At 40.1% G+C, this 15,890-nt stretch overlaps 2 protein-coding genes across 2 annotated transcripts in view; one reads left to right on the top strand and one right to left on the bottom strand.

Annotated features, from left to right (window-relative positions):
- On the top strand, positions 1–8,027 carry guk1a (guanylate kinase 1a). The gene is made up of 7 exons (XM_069684126.1): positions 1–222; positions 4,079–4,192; positions 4,474–4,515; positions 4,626–4,861; positions 5,006–5,090; positions 5,179–5,264; positions 6,826–8,027. Exons 1-7 carry the CDS (start codon positions 189–191, stop codon positions 6,862–6,864), a joined length of 636 nt encoding a protein of 211 aa, XP_069540227.1. The 5' UTR covers positions 1–188; the 3' UTR covers positions 6,865–8,027.
- A 53-nt stretch (positions 8,028–8,080) lies between these two features.
- Positions 8,081–15,890, bottom strand: part of obscnb (obscurin, cytoskeletal calmodulin and titin-interacting RhoGEF b) — a 64,853-nt gene continuing 57,043 nt past the window's right edge. The window contains exons 72-88 of the mRNA XM_069684734.1: positions 15,809–15,865; positions 14,886–15,025; positions 14,557–14,757; positions 14,379–14,455; positions 14,125–14,295; positions 13,833–13,992; positions 13,587–13,703; positions 13,279–13,443; positions 13,028–13,186; positions 12,776–12,953; positions 12,578–12,691; positions 12,254–12,421; positions 12,026–12,128; positions 11,775–11,904; positions 11,499–11,592; positions 11,359–11,401; positions 8,081–10,732 (exon numbers count right to left, since the gene is read on the bottom strand). Of these exons, the coding sequence (XP_069540835.1) occupies positions 9,649–10,732; positions 11,359–11,401; positions 11,499–11,592; positions 11,775–11,904; positions 12,026–12,128; positions 12,254–12,421; positions 12,578–12,691; positions 12,776–12,953; positions 13,028–13,186; positions 13,279–13,443; positions 13,587–13,703; positions 13,833–13,992; positions 14,125–14,295; positions 14,379–14,455; positions 14,557–14,757; positions 14,886–15,025; positions 15,809–15,865 (3,161 nt within the window). The 3' untranslated portion in view covers positions 8,081–9,648. The remainder of the gene's footprint in view (positions 10,733–11,358; positions 11,402–11,498; positions 11,593–11,774; positions 11,905–12,025; positions 12,129–12,253; positions 12,422–12,577; positions 12,692–12,775; positions 12,954–13,027; positions 13,187–13,278; positions 13,444–13,586; positions 13,704–13,832; positions 13,993–14,124; positions 14,296–14,378; positions 14,456–14,556; positions 14,758–14,885; positions 15,026–15,808; positions 15,866–15,890) is intronic.

Below are 15,890 nucleotides of genomic sequence, written 5' to 3'. Positions count from 1 at the left end.
TTCGCGCATTCCTGAAGCGCGCGAACGGGACGTGTTGATGTTTTGGCCCGTACTGATGACGTAGGCAGCATAGTTTTCTCTAATGGCTCTAACAGCAAAGCCAGAGCACAGAAGAGGTAGAAAATCAGCCGAAGACCGAGCGAAAATATTGGACTAACCTAACTCTTAATGTACTAACCTAAGTCCGGATGTACATGAGATATTTTTCCAGGGTATTTTCAGGTAGGAAGGCGGGTATTTGTATATTTTCTGTTGCTTTGAAATTGTCTGCTTTATCACTGCAGCGAACACTGCCATTCATTTCCCTCCTTGAGATAGGAGTTCAATTGTTTCTTCTGCCTTGCTGGGGAAGATGATGATTGTTGTGTGATCACTAAGCAGGATTATTTAGCTTAGCTGACGTTAACTATATTTTAATTATCACATCTCATGCTGTTAATTGCTATCAGTGATAACATATACATGAAGTCAGAAAATTGTATAAACTATTTCGTTACAATCTATTGTTAATTAAAAGCCTTAAGCCAAATGTACATATGCTCTTAATGTTTACAAATTTTGGCTTATATACCTTATGTTTTAAAGCATATTGTTAGGTTGTTTTAAAGTCCCAATTCACCCCTGCATCTTTAACTTAACCATTAAGCCCATCGAAAGTTTAATAGTTGCCATATGATCATAAAGTTATCCAACAATCCTGCACATCAGAATTCGTTTTCAAAGCAAACACACCTTTCTTCTTCAGGAACAGCTCCTCTAGTTTGTGTTAACTTCCTGAAATCATTAATATAGCATTTCGATGCAAATCACAACATTTTATTGCTCCTTAACAATGAGTCAAAGTGCACATTACATAGATTGTGTTTATCTTAGATCATTCTTGCACAAGATTGTAAACACATTAGAGAGACACTCACTCTGTAACAATAAAACATGCAAAGTGCCACACTGCAGTTTCTGTATGATGTACTTGGATTTACAGAAGATAAAATGAGTTGAAATAAGGAGATCACAACATTAGACTGAACACGGGTGAGCACTGGATGAACATGTGCCCACATATTGCAGAAGTCACCTCTACTTCAGAATAGACTGGAAGAACAAAACTACTGTTTGGACATTATACACTATACATCATAATTTTTAAAGTTGCAACAACAGATTGGCTTAATTGCTGATTCTGATCGCAGATGTTTTTAATGACATTACCTTTAATTTCCTGGAGGTAGCATATTCAAATTGCTGGTTTGATCCAACCAACAGTTAAATAACCCAAGAAATTCAATATACATATGTATAATAATACAACATAGAAGCAAAAGACAGGCATAAAATGTCGAGCATATTTCTCTTGAAAAGCAGATAATTATTGATGACACATGAACTGGTTAATCAACATATCACTTCAGCACTCGTACTGAGCAGCAGACTGTATCCGACTCATCAGGCCTGATAGATTCCACATGATTTAAATTGTGCCTCGGGAAATATCAATCACATGGGGCCTTGTGCACATGCATTTACTTCAGGACAGTGCAGCTTCCAATTAGTGTCAGCCTCTGCTGATTGTAAACCTATATGTCTCCTATTTCCTGTTATGCAGCTCGATGTCAAGTACAACGGGTTGATTCTTGTGTTGGTGCTGCATTGTATGTATCTGCACGTCTCAGAGGCATTTGTTAGTAACAAATGCAAATTATAATTTGTTTAATAACCACACAAGTTAAAGCTGATCCTGCCTCGACTAAGACCCAAAACACCTGCTTGTTCATGGACGTTTGCTGTGGCCTTGATGGTGTTTAACACTGGAGCTGCAACTAACAACTGTTTTTTGTTTGTTTGTTTGTTTCAATTACTTTTGATGTCTATTAAATGTTGGATATTTTGATAAATGCTCATCTATTGCTCGATTGATTAATTAAATACAGTATATTCAGTCTAATTTGGCAGCAGCTGTACCAAAATAATGCTAAAAAATATTAGAAAAAAGAAAACTAATTGTTTTTCATTTACATGATTAGTAACCCGTATACATTTCTTTTACACTTCATTAGGTACACCTGAAAAATCTTATGCCGTCCAATACAGCAGCACTGCCATGGATTCTGCTTTTATGAAGTTTAGTTTTTGTTGACTTTTGTTGAGAGCCGAAAGTGTGTTAATTCAATGATGTTTATTACTGAGGCCACAGTTAAAGGTGGTTTTGTACTGAATTAAATTATATATGTGTCTCTAATCTTTTGTCTTCCCTACTTACATACATGAGGGGGCCAGAGGATTAGAAACACCTCTGAATATAATGCAGCTCAGTGCAGACCCACCACCAATTATGACCTTGATGCTGAAATATGTCGTTATTTATTTAACAATTATAGTCAATAAAATTCCCATATTTGTTTCTAGAGCTGAATTTAATCAGCAACAATATTAAAAATGTGTTTTAGGTCATTTATCAAGCAAAAGTGCGGAATATCCTTCAAGTGCAGCTTCTTAAATGAGACAGTTGGTTGCTTTTTATGTTAAGTATCAATGTAAAGTGAATATATATTTGGGTTTGGACTCGTTTTTTTTTTCTCCTAAAGGTCAGATTTTTAGACATATTACTGATTTACAGCCTTGTGTCTATGGTAGTAGGACGCTAAGGTAAATTGCCAGAAAAAAAATCATCAATGCCTTTTTAATAATCCTGTGGTGGGGGGTTCTCTTCTTGTCCGGGAAAAAAGATCCCCTGCACCTTTAATTTGCCGTGCTGCTGATTACGGGAAGCCTTTAAGAGGCAGCAGAGAATGACTCTTGTCATTTGCACCTGCAGGGACAAGAAGGCTCATAATGCTGTGATTTTATTCTGGGTTGTAAACAGATCTCAGAGGCGAGCCAAAGTCCAGCTAAATGTACTTTTGATTTTGTTTTTAAAAATGCGCTACTTCTATTTTTAAATTTATAGTTTTATACATCTCTTCGTGTCATATGGAAAACCTACTTTTTGGTCTCTTTTCCATCCTGTCTGATACCTGACATTGACGTAAGTAACAGACCTTTCACCAATAAAAACAAGGGTTGATGGAAGCTTTTCACTCTAGTTTTTTGTAGCTCAGTAGCACAGCTGTTAATGGTTTCATGTAGCTATTATCTGCTTGGAAGCACACAAAAGAAAGTAAAAGTAATGAATGGAGGGTCGTCTCAGCATTTGCACTAGAAATAAAACACACTGTTAACATAAAATTATGAACAAATCTACTCAACAATTTAAATCATTCCTGGAGATTAGAATCTAGCAGTGTGTAAACATAGCCCTGCCCATTCTCTTCTCTCCTCCTTCCTGCACTTGTACACTGACCACCCGCACACAGTCACACCCTCACTGTCATTTCCCTGTCTGCTCGAGCTGTGTGTGTGCTGAGGAAACGGTAAGAAGAAGCTTCACGATAGGATTACGTAGATCTTTACTTGAGTAGCTTACCTTGAAGTAGTTGGTAATGAAGTAAAGATTATATGAAAGTATAGAGCAAGTTAAGATGTTGGAGTTGCTGTTTTGCAAAGGTTTAAACTAGAAGCACTTTGTTACAGGTTTGTCAGCGATCGGATGGCTGCATAGTTTAGTCAAAGGGATGTTTAACTTGTCATTTATTTCAAAATGAGTCCATACCTGTTTAAAAATCAGTTTTCCTCTTGTATTTCTTGAGACTTTTCCGAACCTTTACAAACAGAGTAAGGGCTCTCCAATTAGTAGGTGATTGTTCCTCGGGTAGCACCATGGCAACGTCATGGCTTTCCACTCACTTGATTGCCTCTTCTCTCCTAGGACATACTTTGCACTCATCATCATTAAAAACTGCTGGTTTATTATTTTATAATGCTCATCTCAACAGAGCGATGCGCGTGTAAACATGTTATAACCGGCTGTTATGTTGTTAAATCTGGTGTCTTTTAAAAAGCAAATGTTTGAGCACAGGCTGGTCCTGTAATGACTCATGCCGTAAGACTCTAGTGGATGCGTGTCAACCCACCCTCCCTCCCTGCAGCCTCACCCTCTTGTTTCCTTCACTGAACTCTCCTCTCTGCTCCTCCCTTCCTTTAGCGATGGCTGGACCCAGGCCTGTGGTGCTGAGTGGCCCGTCCGGGGCCGGGAAGAGCACTCTGCTGAAGAAGCTCATGAAAGAATACGACAGCGTGTTTGGCTTCAGCGTCTCCCGTAAGTTTGCCACACTATGCCAAAGCATCTTCTTAAATGTCTGTGTGGAAAAAGTGCAAAGAGAAGAGCTGGAATTCCCTGTCTTGTAAAAAATACCTAGATTTTTGCACTAATGGTTCCAAAAAATATATTTGAAACACAAAACACCAAGCGATCATTTGAGTAAGATTAGTCAACAATGAAATTAATCTTGAGTTACAGCCTTAAACTGAGATTTAAACATTTTTGTAGGCTTTCTATGGATTTTTTGACCATGACGTAAACGTCTTTTTAACCCTCAGATACAACAAGAAATCCTCGAACTGGAGAAGTGAATGGCAAAGGTACAATATGTTCCTCCTCTTTCCCGACCACTGCAAAAGCAGATTACAAATATTGTGCAGTTTGAACTGCAGCTTTCTTTATCCTTATTCTGTATGTCTTTGGGTTTCAGATTACCATTATGTTACACGAGAGGTGATGCAGACGGGGATTGACAAGGGAGATTTCATTGAGAACGCCGTGTTTTCTGGGAACATGTACGGGACAAGTAAAGCGGCAGTGCAGGCAGTCCAGGCCAAGAACCTCATCTGTATACTTGACATTGACATGCAGGGTGTGAGGAACATCAAGAGGACGGACCTCAATCCCATCTACATCTCCATCCAGCCGCCGTCCATGGACGTCCTGGTGAGCAAACACCTTGGTGTGACCATGAGTTTGTTTTGTAAAGCGGGCACCTGGTCATACAGGTTTTAGATTTAGTATTAGCTTGGTAATATTTCTGATCACCTTTTAAAATATTGAACTCTTTGTTGACCTGTGTCGTTTCAGGAAAAACGTTTAAGAGACAGAAAAACAGAGTCAGAGGAGAGCCTCCAGAAGCGTTTACATGCAGCCAGGGTGGACATGGAGATTAGTGAGTATTTATTGTTATTGTTTGACAAAAATGGAACCACATTAACTTTTGAAAATATTACTCTAAACATAATTGTATGCCCTTTTAGGTAAAGAACCTGGTCTATTTGATTCCGTAATTATCAATGATAATTTGGAGGAAGCTTATGGGCGGTTAAAACAGGCTCTACTTGAGGTGAGTCACACAGGGCACATCACAGTTCTTAACATCAAATTATCAACGCTCAGGAATACCTAAAGCTTTTTTGCAATGATTAAAAGTACGATCTCTCCCGTACACATGGAAAGTTAAATTTACTTTTTGCTAAACCCTCCCGATAATATCAATTATCCAATCATAGCTCAACAACCAAAATAAGGCTCAGCAGGCCTGAAAAGACTTCAAGCCTCAAAACTATATATATTAATGCTGCGTGTGTAACCAACATGATGCTGTAGTTAGCTAATGATATGCTAACTCTTAACCGCTTGGAATTGATGCTGGGTTACTGCAATAGGTGGGAAGAGAGGTAGCCTAGCATGCTAACACTTGAAACTTCCAGACAACTGGGAAGTCGAGAACTTCCCAGCAGAAATTTCCGACCTCAGAGTGTTCCAGGTGCACACTGCCAAACGTGAATAAAAAACATTAAAAAAGTGACGAACTGATGTTCCTTTTTTTTGCATTTTTAACGTTTTCCAGAATAACTTTTGTGGAGAAAAGATAACTTTCATTTCCTAACCAGCTACCTTATCACATTAGCGACATTTCTTGTAAACATTTTCATGCAGAACACGTGTTACTATATGATAGTAGTTGTTATTTCAATTAAATGCACGCAAATATATATTGCATTGCTTTTCAGTTTACCATTAATGTGCCTCTCCACGGGTGCGGCCATTGTTGTGTGGAGACAGAAATCTGATTCTCATGAACTCGGTAATCTCCCCCGAGTTCAAGTAGGAACTCTGACTTTGAATGGCATTCCAGAGCAATTTCTGTTGTAAGAGGTCGGAAAAACCCGACTTCCAAGTTGGAGTTGGAATGAAGCATAATGCTTTGTTCCAGACGCACTCATTGAGAGGCTGCACCCATAGAGAGGCCCCACCCATAGAGAGGCACATCGTTAATGGCAAACTATCAACTGAAAAGCAACGCAATATATATTTGCGTGCATCTAATTGAAATAACAACTACTATCATATAGTAACACATGTTCTGCATGAAAATGTTTATAAGAAATGTCGCTAATGTGATAAGGTAGCTGGTCTCTCCACAAAAATTATACTGGAAAACGTTAAAGATGCAAAAAAGAAAAAGAAACATCAGTTCGTCACTTTTTTGATGTTTTTTATTTACGTTTGGCGGCGTGTTGCCCAGTTGTCTGGAAGTTTCAAGTGTTAGCATGCTAGGCTACCTCTCTCCCCACCTATTGCAGTAACCCAGCATCAATTCCAAGCGGTTATGAGTTAGCATATCATTTGCTAACTACAGTATCATGTGGGTTACAGCTAAAATGTTCAATTGCCATCCCTGCAAAACTTGCTATCCTAGCTTGACAGGGGTGAGAAGGTAATTCTAGTTTTAATTTTGAGTGCGTCTATCCAGCTGTTTTAATACCCAAATTGAAAAATGTCTGCTGTTCAGCAAGTTACATAGTCTAGCTTGTCTTAATGCATTGTTTTAGATTTGTCTATGTTTACAACATTACATACCTGTCTTAAGAGCACTGCACTTCTTTTTTCTCCTTTTCTAGGAAATTAATGTGGTCAAGAAAGTCAACATGTCTTCGTAGGAGGCCGCAGCATCCTGACCCTTTTTAGTCCCATCCAGCCACTCCTCACAGCAGACCTCCTTTCCAGCTGTGTACATTCCCCCAGATGATCTGTGAAGCTCAGACTTCCCTTGGCGGATACATTAATACATAGACTTGACCTGGTATTTAGAAGGAAATATTATAAGTTAACTGTAGGGTGGAAGTTTTTTTTTATCAACAGATGGCATTTTCCATTTTTTACTTTAATACTCCAACACTGCTTACTTCTGATGAGACTGGCTTTGTATACAGGGTGTTCTGTTTGGCAGGGTTACTGAGCACAAACTAAACAGGGAGGAACACAACTCATTCCATCATGTGGACGAACTGGTCTTTCAAGGGCGTGAAAAAGCAGAACTCTGGATCACTACGATGCTACTTCTCATGTGAGTGTTTTTATGTGCAGCCAGTCACATTGTGATGAAATGTGATAACATGGCGGCTGTTTACTTTCATGAGGTTTATGTTAGTCGACTGAACTGATGAAATATATATTTAGGTTTTTGTAAATCGTCACAGAACATATTCGCTAACTACATTTAAGTTTGCTGGAAAAGCGTGATTACTGTTGTGCTCTAGTCGGATTAAATTCCACGATAGAAAATGTTGCTTCAGACAAAACAAAAAAACATTACACCATATGTCACTTGGAATACAGTGTGTTATAAAATAAAATTTTAAATGTTCTTTTACAGTTGTAAATTTGTAAAATGTTTTTTTATTGTGACTTTTTTTTGTAGCATCACCTGTACAGTACAATGACATGCAGTGGATTCTTAACTTAAGGTTTTTAACTTTGAAAAAAAAATCAATGTTTTTTTAATGTTTCTCCGAATAAAACACACTCATCGTTTTTATGACCTTTCAGTAAATTGGTTCTTTTTTCCCATAACAAACCAAATGTATTATTTTGGTAGACTAAAAAAACCTTAATAATTTGTTTCCTTCCAATATTAATATTGTCCATTCAAAAAAAGTAAAAGCAAAATGTTCATCATACTCAATGACATGCATGCTATGTTTTTGATATATAACAATAATGTGCTTGTTGTGAAAATGTCATTATGTATACCTTTAATCCATTCAACATCCAGCTGTAACACTGTGTGTCCTTTTGACCTTATTAAACATGTTACAATACAATAGGAGAAGAAAGACTGTTGTGTATAAGAAATGTGAAAGAAAGTGGCTACAGTTATTTGCAGTACATTTATTAGATTTAAATTTAACACTGAGTACTCAAACACATTTCCAAAAACTACACATGTACAGTACAAGCAATTATAATCTGTTAGTGCTTAAATATTAATACATAATGTGAACCTTTAACACAACACAAACACCAACTTTCTTTAAGGCAGCAGATGCTGTTTTCTAGCCACTTATTGAATTGCATTAAAAAGGTAGTAAATTCTGTCAGCTTAAACACTGTCTGTCGCGCAAACACTTGATTGCGGTCAAATACAACATTACACATTGAGTTACTCTGGATAAACACATCTGCTCTGGAGAAGCAAATACATGCAGTCACTCATCTAAACATCTATCACGTACATGTAAATATCCCTGTGAAATCACAGGTAACCGCACTGCATGAGCAGACACCAAAATGTCAAAGAGAAGTAAAACATTCAGTTCACAATCAGTGGAAGAAAGTGTTTCACAATAATAAATGCAGTCAAATACAGATCTGATGCAAAACTCACTCCATAGTTATTTTAACTACTAAATGCTTTGCTTGTAGAAATGTTTTATTAATCCTATAAGCTGCTCACAAATACTTTCTTCACAAACAACTAGACAAGTAAAGAACTTGTGTCTGGTGTTGTGAAACGTACTATCATTTGATCACACATCTTTGAATAAACAACAGCCAATAGACAACAACGGTCTCAAAAGGTTTGTTGTAAATTCTAAGCTTAATCCAAAAGGCAACTGGACTTGGTTGAAGTTCTTGAAGACTCAACTGAAAGGCGTCTTCAGTTCTAAACTGACTGGTGGACGGAGCTCCAGATATAAGCCTCTTCTAGTTTCATATGAAGAACTTCAACCAAGTCCAGTTGCCTTTTGGATTAAGTTTAGAATGACCATGACCTGGATGACCTTCACAGACGATTTGTTGTAAATGTTTCATAATCAGTGTTGCATATTTTATTGAACTAGGAACATGTAGACATGATAGTATTAACAGTCCAACATGTGCTCCTCCAATTATCCACGGCACTGAAACAGTGCAAAAGGCAACATTTCTTGAAAGGTACAACAGTTAAACTGAAACATATATATACCTTAATACAGTATATCTTAATATAGTATACTGTATAACCATTTGTTTATATATAGAAAGAGTCATTACTAAGGATAATGCCTGGATCAGTTTATATTGGTGTTCAAGGTTCATGATTTTGTGAAGGTAAGGTTTTTGACTAATACCGTCTCAATATCAACCATGAATTTGTTCATCAGTCCAACACAGACTGCATATGTCATAAAGATACATAACAGAGGGGCTGAAACCTGCTCACAGTAACATATTTTTACCTACGTTTTCCAACTTGCCTCGTCTACAAAAACCACCTGACTCTAACCATCTTTTAAAAAAGACTCAGAGGATGTTCTCTGATGGGCAGCTTCAAAATGGAATGGTTTGTCAAATGCAGTAAATAACCTTCAGGTTAGGATATGTGTTATTCATCGTGTAAGTAGAAATGTCCCTGTTTAAGACTAAGAGGGTTTGTGGTGTCAAACTAAAATACTTAGCTTCTACTTCTTCTGACTGATTTGAATATTGACCGGGTTGCCCACAGATGTGTAGCCGTAGGTCCGAGTTGACACTTTGGTTTTAAAGCTCTGCTGCCCGCCCTCCACTCTCTGCACCTCTGAGCAGTATGAAGGCTTCACTTCCAGCTTGGCGTGGCTCACCTGGATGGGGACGTTCCTTTCCGTCCTGGACGGGGCTCCGCTGGCTTGGGGGACGGCAGATGAGAAAAGGCTGCTGGAGAGTTGCTCCCTGAAGCGGCCGAAGAAGCCGCTCCTCTGCCTTGGGGCATCAACAGGGTGCCCCACGTTGAGGAGCACAGGCTGTCCCACAGTGGAGCCGCCGATCTCCCTCTGGAGCACGGAGATCTCACAGGGCTTATCTGCAGCAGGTTTGCTGGGGCTGGAGGAGCCGTAGGTCTCTCCTTCTTCTGGAACGTAATCCTCCAAGTCTTCGAGGGTCAGAACGCGTCCTCCTTGTGTCAGAATCTTAGGCTCCTGCTCTCTGAACGAGCTGTGATCATCATCTTCATCCTCTGGTTCAAAGATGACAGTTTCCTGATCATCAAAGTCCTCATTGTCGTCTCCAGCTGCAGTGAGAACAGAGGAGAGCTCATGTGGCTCTCCGGTGATTCCAGGCACAGAATCAGAGGTCACATGACCGTCCTCTTCTTCCCACGAGAGCTGGGCCTGCGCCTGCTCCACCAGCTTGTTGTTGGAGTTGTTGGCGTTTGGGTTTTCAGGTGGAGACCTTTTGGCTCTGGAGGGAGTTGTCGCACGTTCAGACACTGCAGGTGAGATGTTTCTCCTCCTGGTGAGCCGGGGGGATTTATTGACCTTATACTCGATGACCTCCTCTACCTCCACCCACCGGGGCTTGCTCTCTATGACCCTGGCTTCAGCACCCTGAGCTTCAGTAACATAGAGGGTGGGGATGGTGGTCTTTCTTGTGGTGGGCATCCTTCTCTGTCTTGATGCAGGGGGCTCTGGGGTGGAGGTCTCTGAGCGGTGGGATCCAACAATAGTCAAGCCAGGGGACCTGTGCCGCCTCATCCGTGGGTTCTTCACCACAGTGGTAATCGTCTCCTCACTGGAAGAAAGTGAGACAAAGACTTGCAGTAAAAACCTCCAGACTGCAGGCAGTTTAACACTGAATACGTTCAGTTTACACAGTTACTCAAAACCTGGATCCAAAACCCTTTAAGTAAGCACCTGCCACCATAAGCTTGTTGCTCTGCCTTTTGTGTGTCGCTACAGAAAGAAGTGTCGGATGCCAATATGACTACTGTGTGAGGAGCTGCAGTAATAAAGTTGTTGGTTAAAGAAGACAACACCCTGGTGAAGACAGCCCATCCTTTCATCATCCTTGTGATAGAATCCTTTGCACCCAGGCTTTAAATACTACACAACAATGCAGCCATGGGGCCACGGAAACGGATACACAGAGAATAGTGATTTGAATTGCCTACAAGTGCATTTATATTTTATTAAGAAATATCCACATAGCAAGGCCAAAACTTTCAATTCATCTGTATGCAAGATGTCTATAAATGACTAATGTCCAGGTTATTAATTAAGCTTTTTCTTAGTTTCTTAGTTGCAGTTCTTGCTAAAATAATGAGCACGAGAAATGCACAGAGGGATGATCATCTGCTGTTTAATAAGGCAATAGACATGCTGCAGGCCTGAGGATAATTTTAGACAGTTCACACTTACATGATAATGGTTTTCTTTGGTATTCTTGTCTCCTGCTCTGTAACTGTGAAGGCAAGCAGCAGAATATTATAGACAAAATTAAGAAAAACAAAGCTTTATTGTTATTCAGAGTCTATTTTTAAAGGATAAAATCATCCTACCTTCGATAGTGATGGCCTGCTCACCAGTGCGAGCCACAGCAGATGGGAGAACTAAATCAGCAGCACACTTGGCACTGCCCAGGCGGTTGGACAACTGGAAAGGAAGGATATTTTTAGAGTTCGACAGATGATTTAATGCTGCTTATTGCTATCAGCTGACGAGAATAATGTTACAAGAGTTTTTCAATACTTTTTCAACCTCTACATGTAAGTGAATTAATAATTAACCCTATAATTGAGATTGGGATTTAAGTTTATTTTCTATAGTCGACTGACCTCACACTCGTAGTGTCCCAGGTCTCTCTCTGTCAGGTTTTTAATTACCAGGACCAGAACACCACTACGCAGCTCGCTGTAGGTCTGATACTTCTCCTGGTCAGTCAGCAGCCTGCCCTCCTTAAACCACCTGGGCCATAAACAGGTACGCATAGCCAGAGAGGACAAGAAGAAGTTCATAACAGGGCAAAACATATTTTTAGGGACCTCCTGAATTGAGTTGCAAATTCCATTGATGATTGCATACGAACCTGATCTTGGGGCTGGGGGCGCTCTGTATGATACAGGTGAACTGAGCGTCCTCGCCAGCAACAAACGTAGCATTTCTTATTTTATTCACAAAACGAGGAGGCACTACAAGATATATGTCAAAACAAAAACATGTTTAACAAGTTGAACATTTAGGTTTATTTGTACATTATCACACTGTGCTATTTCCCTGTTGTGGGATCAATAAAGGTTTATCTTATCTTACTTACCCTGAACGGTGATTTTCCCAAGAGTGCTAGCATTGCCGGCCGAGCTTGTAGCAAAGCACATGTACTGGCCAGAATCATCTGCTGTCATGTTATCCAGGATCAGAGTGCAGGAACCATCAGGGTCCTCAATGATGATATGATGAGGATCTGCCTCCACAGCGCGTCCATCTACATCAGAGTAAAGCAATGTATAGATGAAACATTATTTGCCCTTAGACGCTGTTTGTATAGAGAAGTTAGTCTTTGGTTAGGGGCATGTAAAATCACTTTCAGATTAGCCTGCACTGTCAAATAAAGCTAATTATTTAAAAAACAAGGACGTACCCTTGTACCACGTAATAGTGGGTTTGGGTACTCCAGTGGCTTTGCAGGCCAGTTTAACAGTCTGCCCCAGTTCTGCTGTGCAGTTTGCCAGAATTTCATCAAAGTCAGGAGGACCTGTAAAAGGAGGTTAATAAAGAGAGGTTTCTTTTTGGTAACAAACAAGAGAATGAGATGCAAAACAAAGGGTTCTCCACTCACTCCACGCAGGCATGCTGTATCGCTGCTGCAGCTCCCTGAAGTCCCTCAGCCAGGAGTTCTTGATGGTAACAGTTCGGGCCTGCAAGGTGTATTTCCTCACAGAGTCCTCACGTTCATGCCAGATCTCAAAGGCACGGTCGTCACCCTCCACTGTCTCATTCACATCAATGTTGTTTAACTGCAAGAGGATGAGAACATCTTTTAGGCTACTGAGTGGAGAAGATGACAGTAAAAGGGAGTAGAAATATCTACCTTCATCATGTTCTTAAAGACGTATGTTTGCGTGTCAATGTTGCTGTCTCTCTTTGGTTTGCAGATTATACAGTAGTTCTTGAACAGGAAGAGGTGGCGGTGGTGACCTCTTGAGGACGACCTGATTCCTGGAGCGCCTTCCCACACTTGGAAGGGTCCCTGGTTTACATTGTAAAAATAAATAAACATACATAAACAATCAAACAAACAAACACAACAATGCTGTGCTAATAGGGAATGCCATAATCTACCTGTCTAATTGGCTCTCCCAATACATCCAGTGTGGCAGGATAGTTTTCAATCATAGAAACATGGTGGGTGTTCTCAGAGCGCTGAGGGAGTGCAGACACCATGGCATAAGCTTCTTCCAGCAGGCAGCAGTTCTGGCCATTTCTCGCCTTGTTTCGAATGAGCTCCTGAGGATGGTGGAAAAGACATTTCAATAAAAGTACTATGACAGTAAGATAAGTCTATAACCATATTCCTTATACATGCAAGAAATGTATTTCCTATCAGTTATGCAAATAAATGTAAGCATATTTTAAATCAAAGCTTTCACCTTGAGGATTGCCTTGTACTTCTGAATCCTCTCCAGTGGTTGTTGGAGGCCGGCGTTGATGCTGCGTACAGGGGGACCTGCAGGGTCTGCATTGGCTTGCTCTTTTTCAGTGTACTCCTACAATGCAATGAAGGTTTTTATGTCCAATTAATTAGACTGATTTACACTGATCTGCAGTCACCTATATGAGAAGGCACTTACAACGTAGGACTAATCAGAGTAAAAAAGTAACAGTTCTGCTGTTACCTTAAAGAAGCGGTGGACCGTCTTGTCACTGATGGCAGCTTCAGCCAGGCCCTGACCAACAAGGTACTGGAGGTACTTCTCAAAGCCCTCCTTGTTCTTCAGGAAACACATGGCCACGTCATCGTCCGTGTCACAGTCGTTCAACTTTGGAAGGAATGCCCTTAAAATGATAATTGTGGGGAAATTAATGAAAATCTGAGAGGCATTATCACATTTATCAGAAAGGATATATCAATGTATTTTACTTCCTTTTTAAAATATCTAACGTCAAATCATCAGGAGGTGCGCTCACTTGCTATGGAAGGACTTGATCTCATCGATGTTCCTGAATATGGCGTCCTTCTGGCCGCTGACATCAGGTGGTGCATCAGGGCTGTCTGCATGCTTCAGGTGATGGGAGGCAAAGAAGTCTATCTCTTTCACAAACGCTGATTCACCATTTATCAGGTCCTGGATCAGTTGGCTGGGAAGATAAAGGGATGTAAAAGTTGGTTATGACGCGCCCTGCAGTTCTAGTGTTTGCTTAGTCAGTGTAAATTTACTTACAATAATTTCCTCTTGTATTCTGCCTCAGAAACCTCCTCCACATTTGTCTCAGGAACGTCACTCGTTTCAGCAGAGAGCTAAAAATAAACCATTTATTTTAATTACTTGTAAAATGTTTAAAGTCCTCAAAATTTAAGATTTCATGTCATTGTATCAGTGGCTGTACTTGGAGACTTACTTTGAGTTTCTTGTCCAGGTAGGCGGGAGAGACCCAGCCTTGGCGGGATGGTGTAGTTTTGGTAGGTTTGGTGCGGACTAACCATTTGAGTGGATGAGCTGAGTCCAAAACCTCAACATACTGTCCCTCCTTTAGAGAGATGGATTCTTTGCTTGCTATGGTGGGGTTGTAATCAGCTGTGGCCACATAGATGTCAAACATCTGTAAATAAAACAGAAAACACTGTAAATGTGGTTTCACAAAATGTTGTAACAACTGCTTAAGGGTGATAATAAGAAGATACATAACAATATAGCAACACAGTGAGAATGAGAATCTCTACATCTCACCTCTCCCCGTGCATCCCCCTCATCAGACTCAGAGGAGGAGTCAGCAATGAGTGAGGGGGGACGAGAGCGACCGTGATGAGGTGATGCAGTAGGGGTCTTGGTCTCATCATCACTGTCAACACCTGGTACGCGCAATGAAGCTAAAGCAGCAAGGGCGGAGGGAGGCAAGGTCAGCTGTGCAGAGAACTAGAGTGTGTACTCTAAAAATAATTTATCTTTCTTTTAAACTTAGTTTTTCACTGTTATATACCATAAAAACGTATTGTCATGGCAACAGAAGGGATTTTAACTGTACTTTGCCCAGGATGAAAGCAAATCGGTCTAGTAGCTAACATGATGGTTGCAGTTGTCAGAGCTGGGCTGAGGACCAAAAGGAGTCAGCTCAAAGTAACATTTCAGCTAATAACTGACTCTCTACTGGCCTCTACTGGGGCTTTATGCACATGGTAATGTGCCTTAAAACATTACACCTTCATATCATCCTAGATTTTAGCTCAAAATAGTTTACTTTTAAACTATTTTGAGCTAAAATAAAATCCACAACAATCATTTCATTGTGAATGCCTTTCTAAGACTATGTTAGTATTGTGACACCATGCATGAAAAGCTACAGTACAGGTAACACTTAATATCTGAGCTCTCCACATACATGTCTGTCTGTGAGCATGTATAAAAGATCATGGAAATCCATGCCAAAAAGACAGGACTGATGATGTATCAAACATAAATGGGCACAGACAGCATGACAAGAGGAAAGACTTGCACAAAAGAATGAACGGTTTTTCATGTATGTAAAAGGAATATAGGTAAGTAATGCAAAGCTGTTTCCATTATCACCTGCCTGACCCTCTATTCCGACAAAACGATCTCAATAGATAAATGTATTATTATTGTTGTGGGGCTGATGCACTCAGGATACATACTGGTAGTTTTGGGCCAAGATTTCATCCACTGGAGCACTTCATGATTCTGTAAGCTGTCTGAATAACAAATTCATGATTGGAT

The sequence above is a fragment of the Semicossyphus pulcher genome, unplaced genomic scaffold, assembly GCF_022749685.1.
Source record: "Semicossyphus pulcher isolate SPU_LCO1_2020_fin unplaced genomic scaffold, fSemPul1.0.p SCAF_7, whole genome shotgun sequence".
In the NCBI taxonomy this organism is placed as follows: domain Eukaryota; kingdom Metazoa; phylum Chordata; class Actinopteri; order Labriformes; family Labridae; genus Semicossyphus; species Semicossyphus pulcher.
The sequence above is the reverse complement of the archived record's forward strand: the minus strand, read 5'-3'. Positions and strand labels throughout refer to the sequence as shown.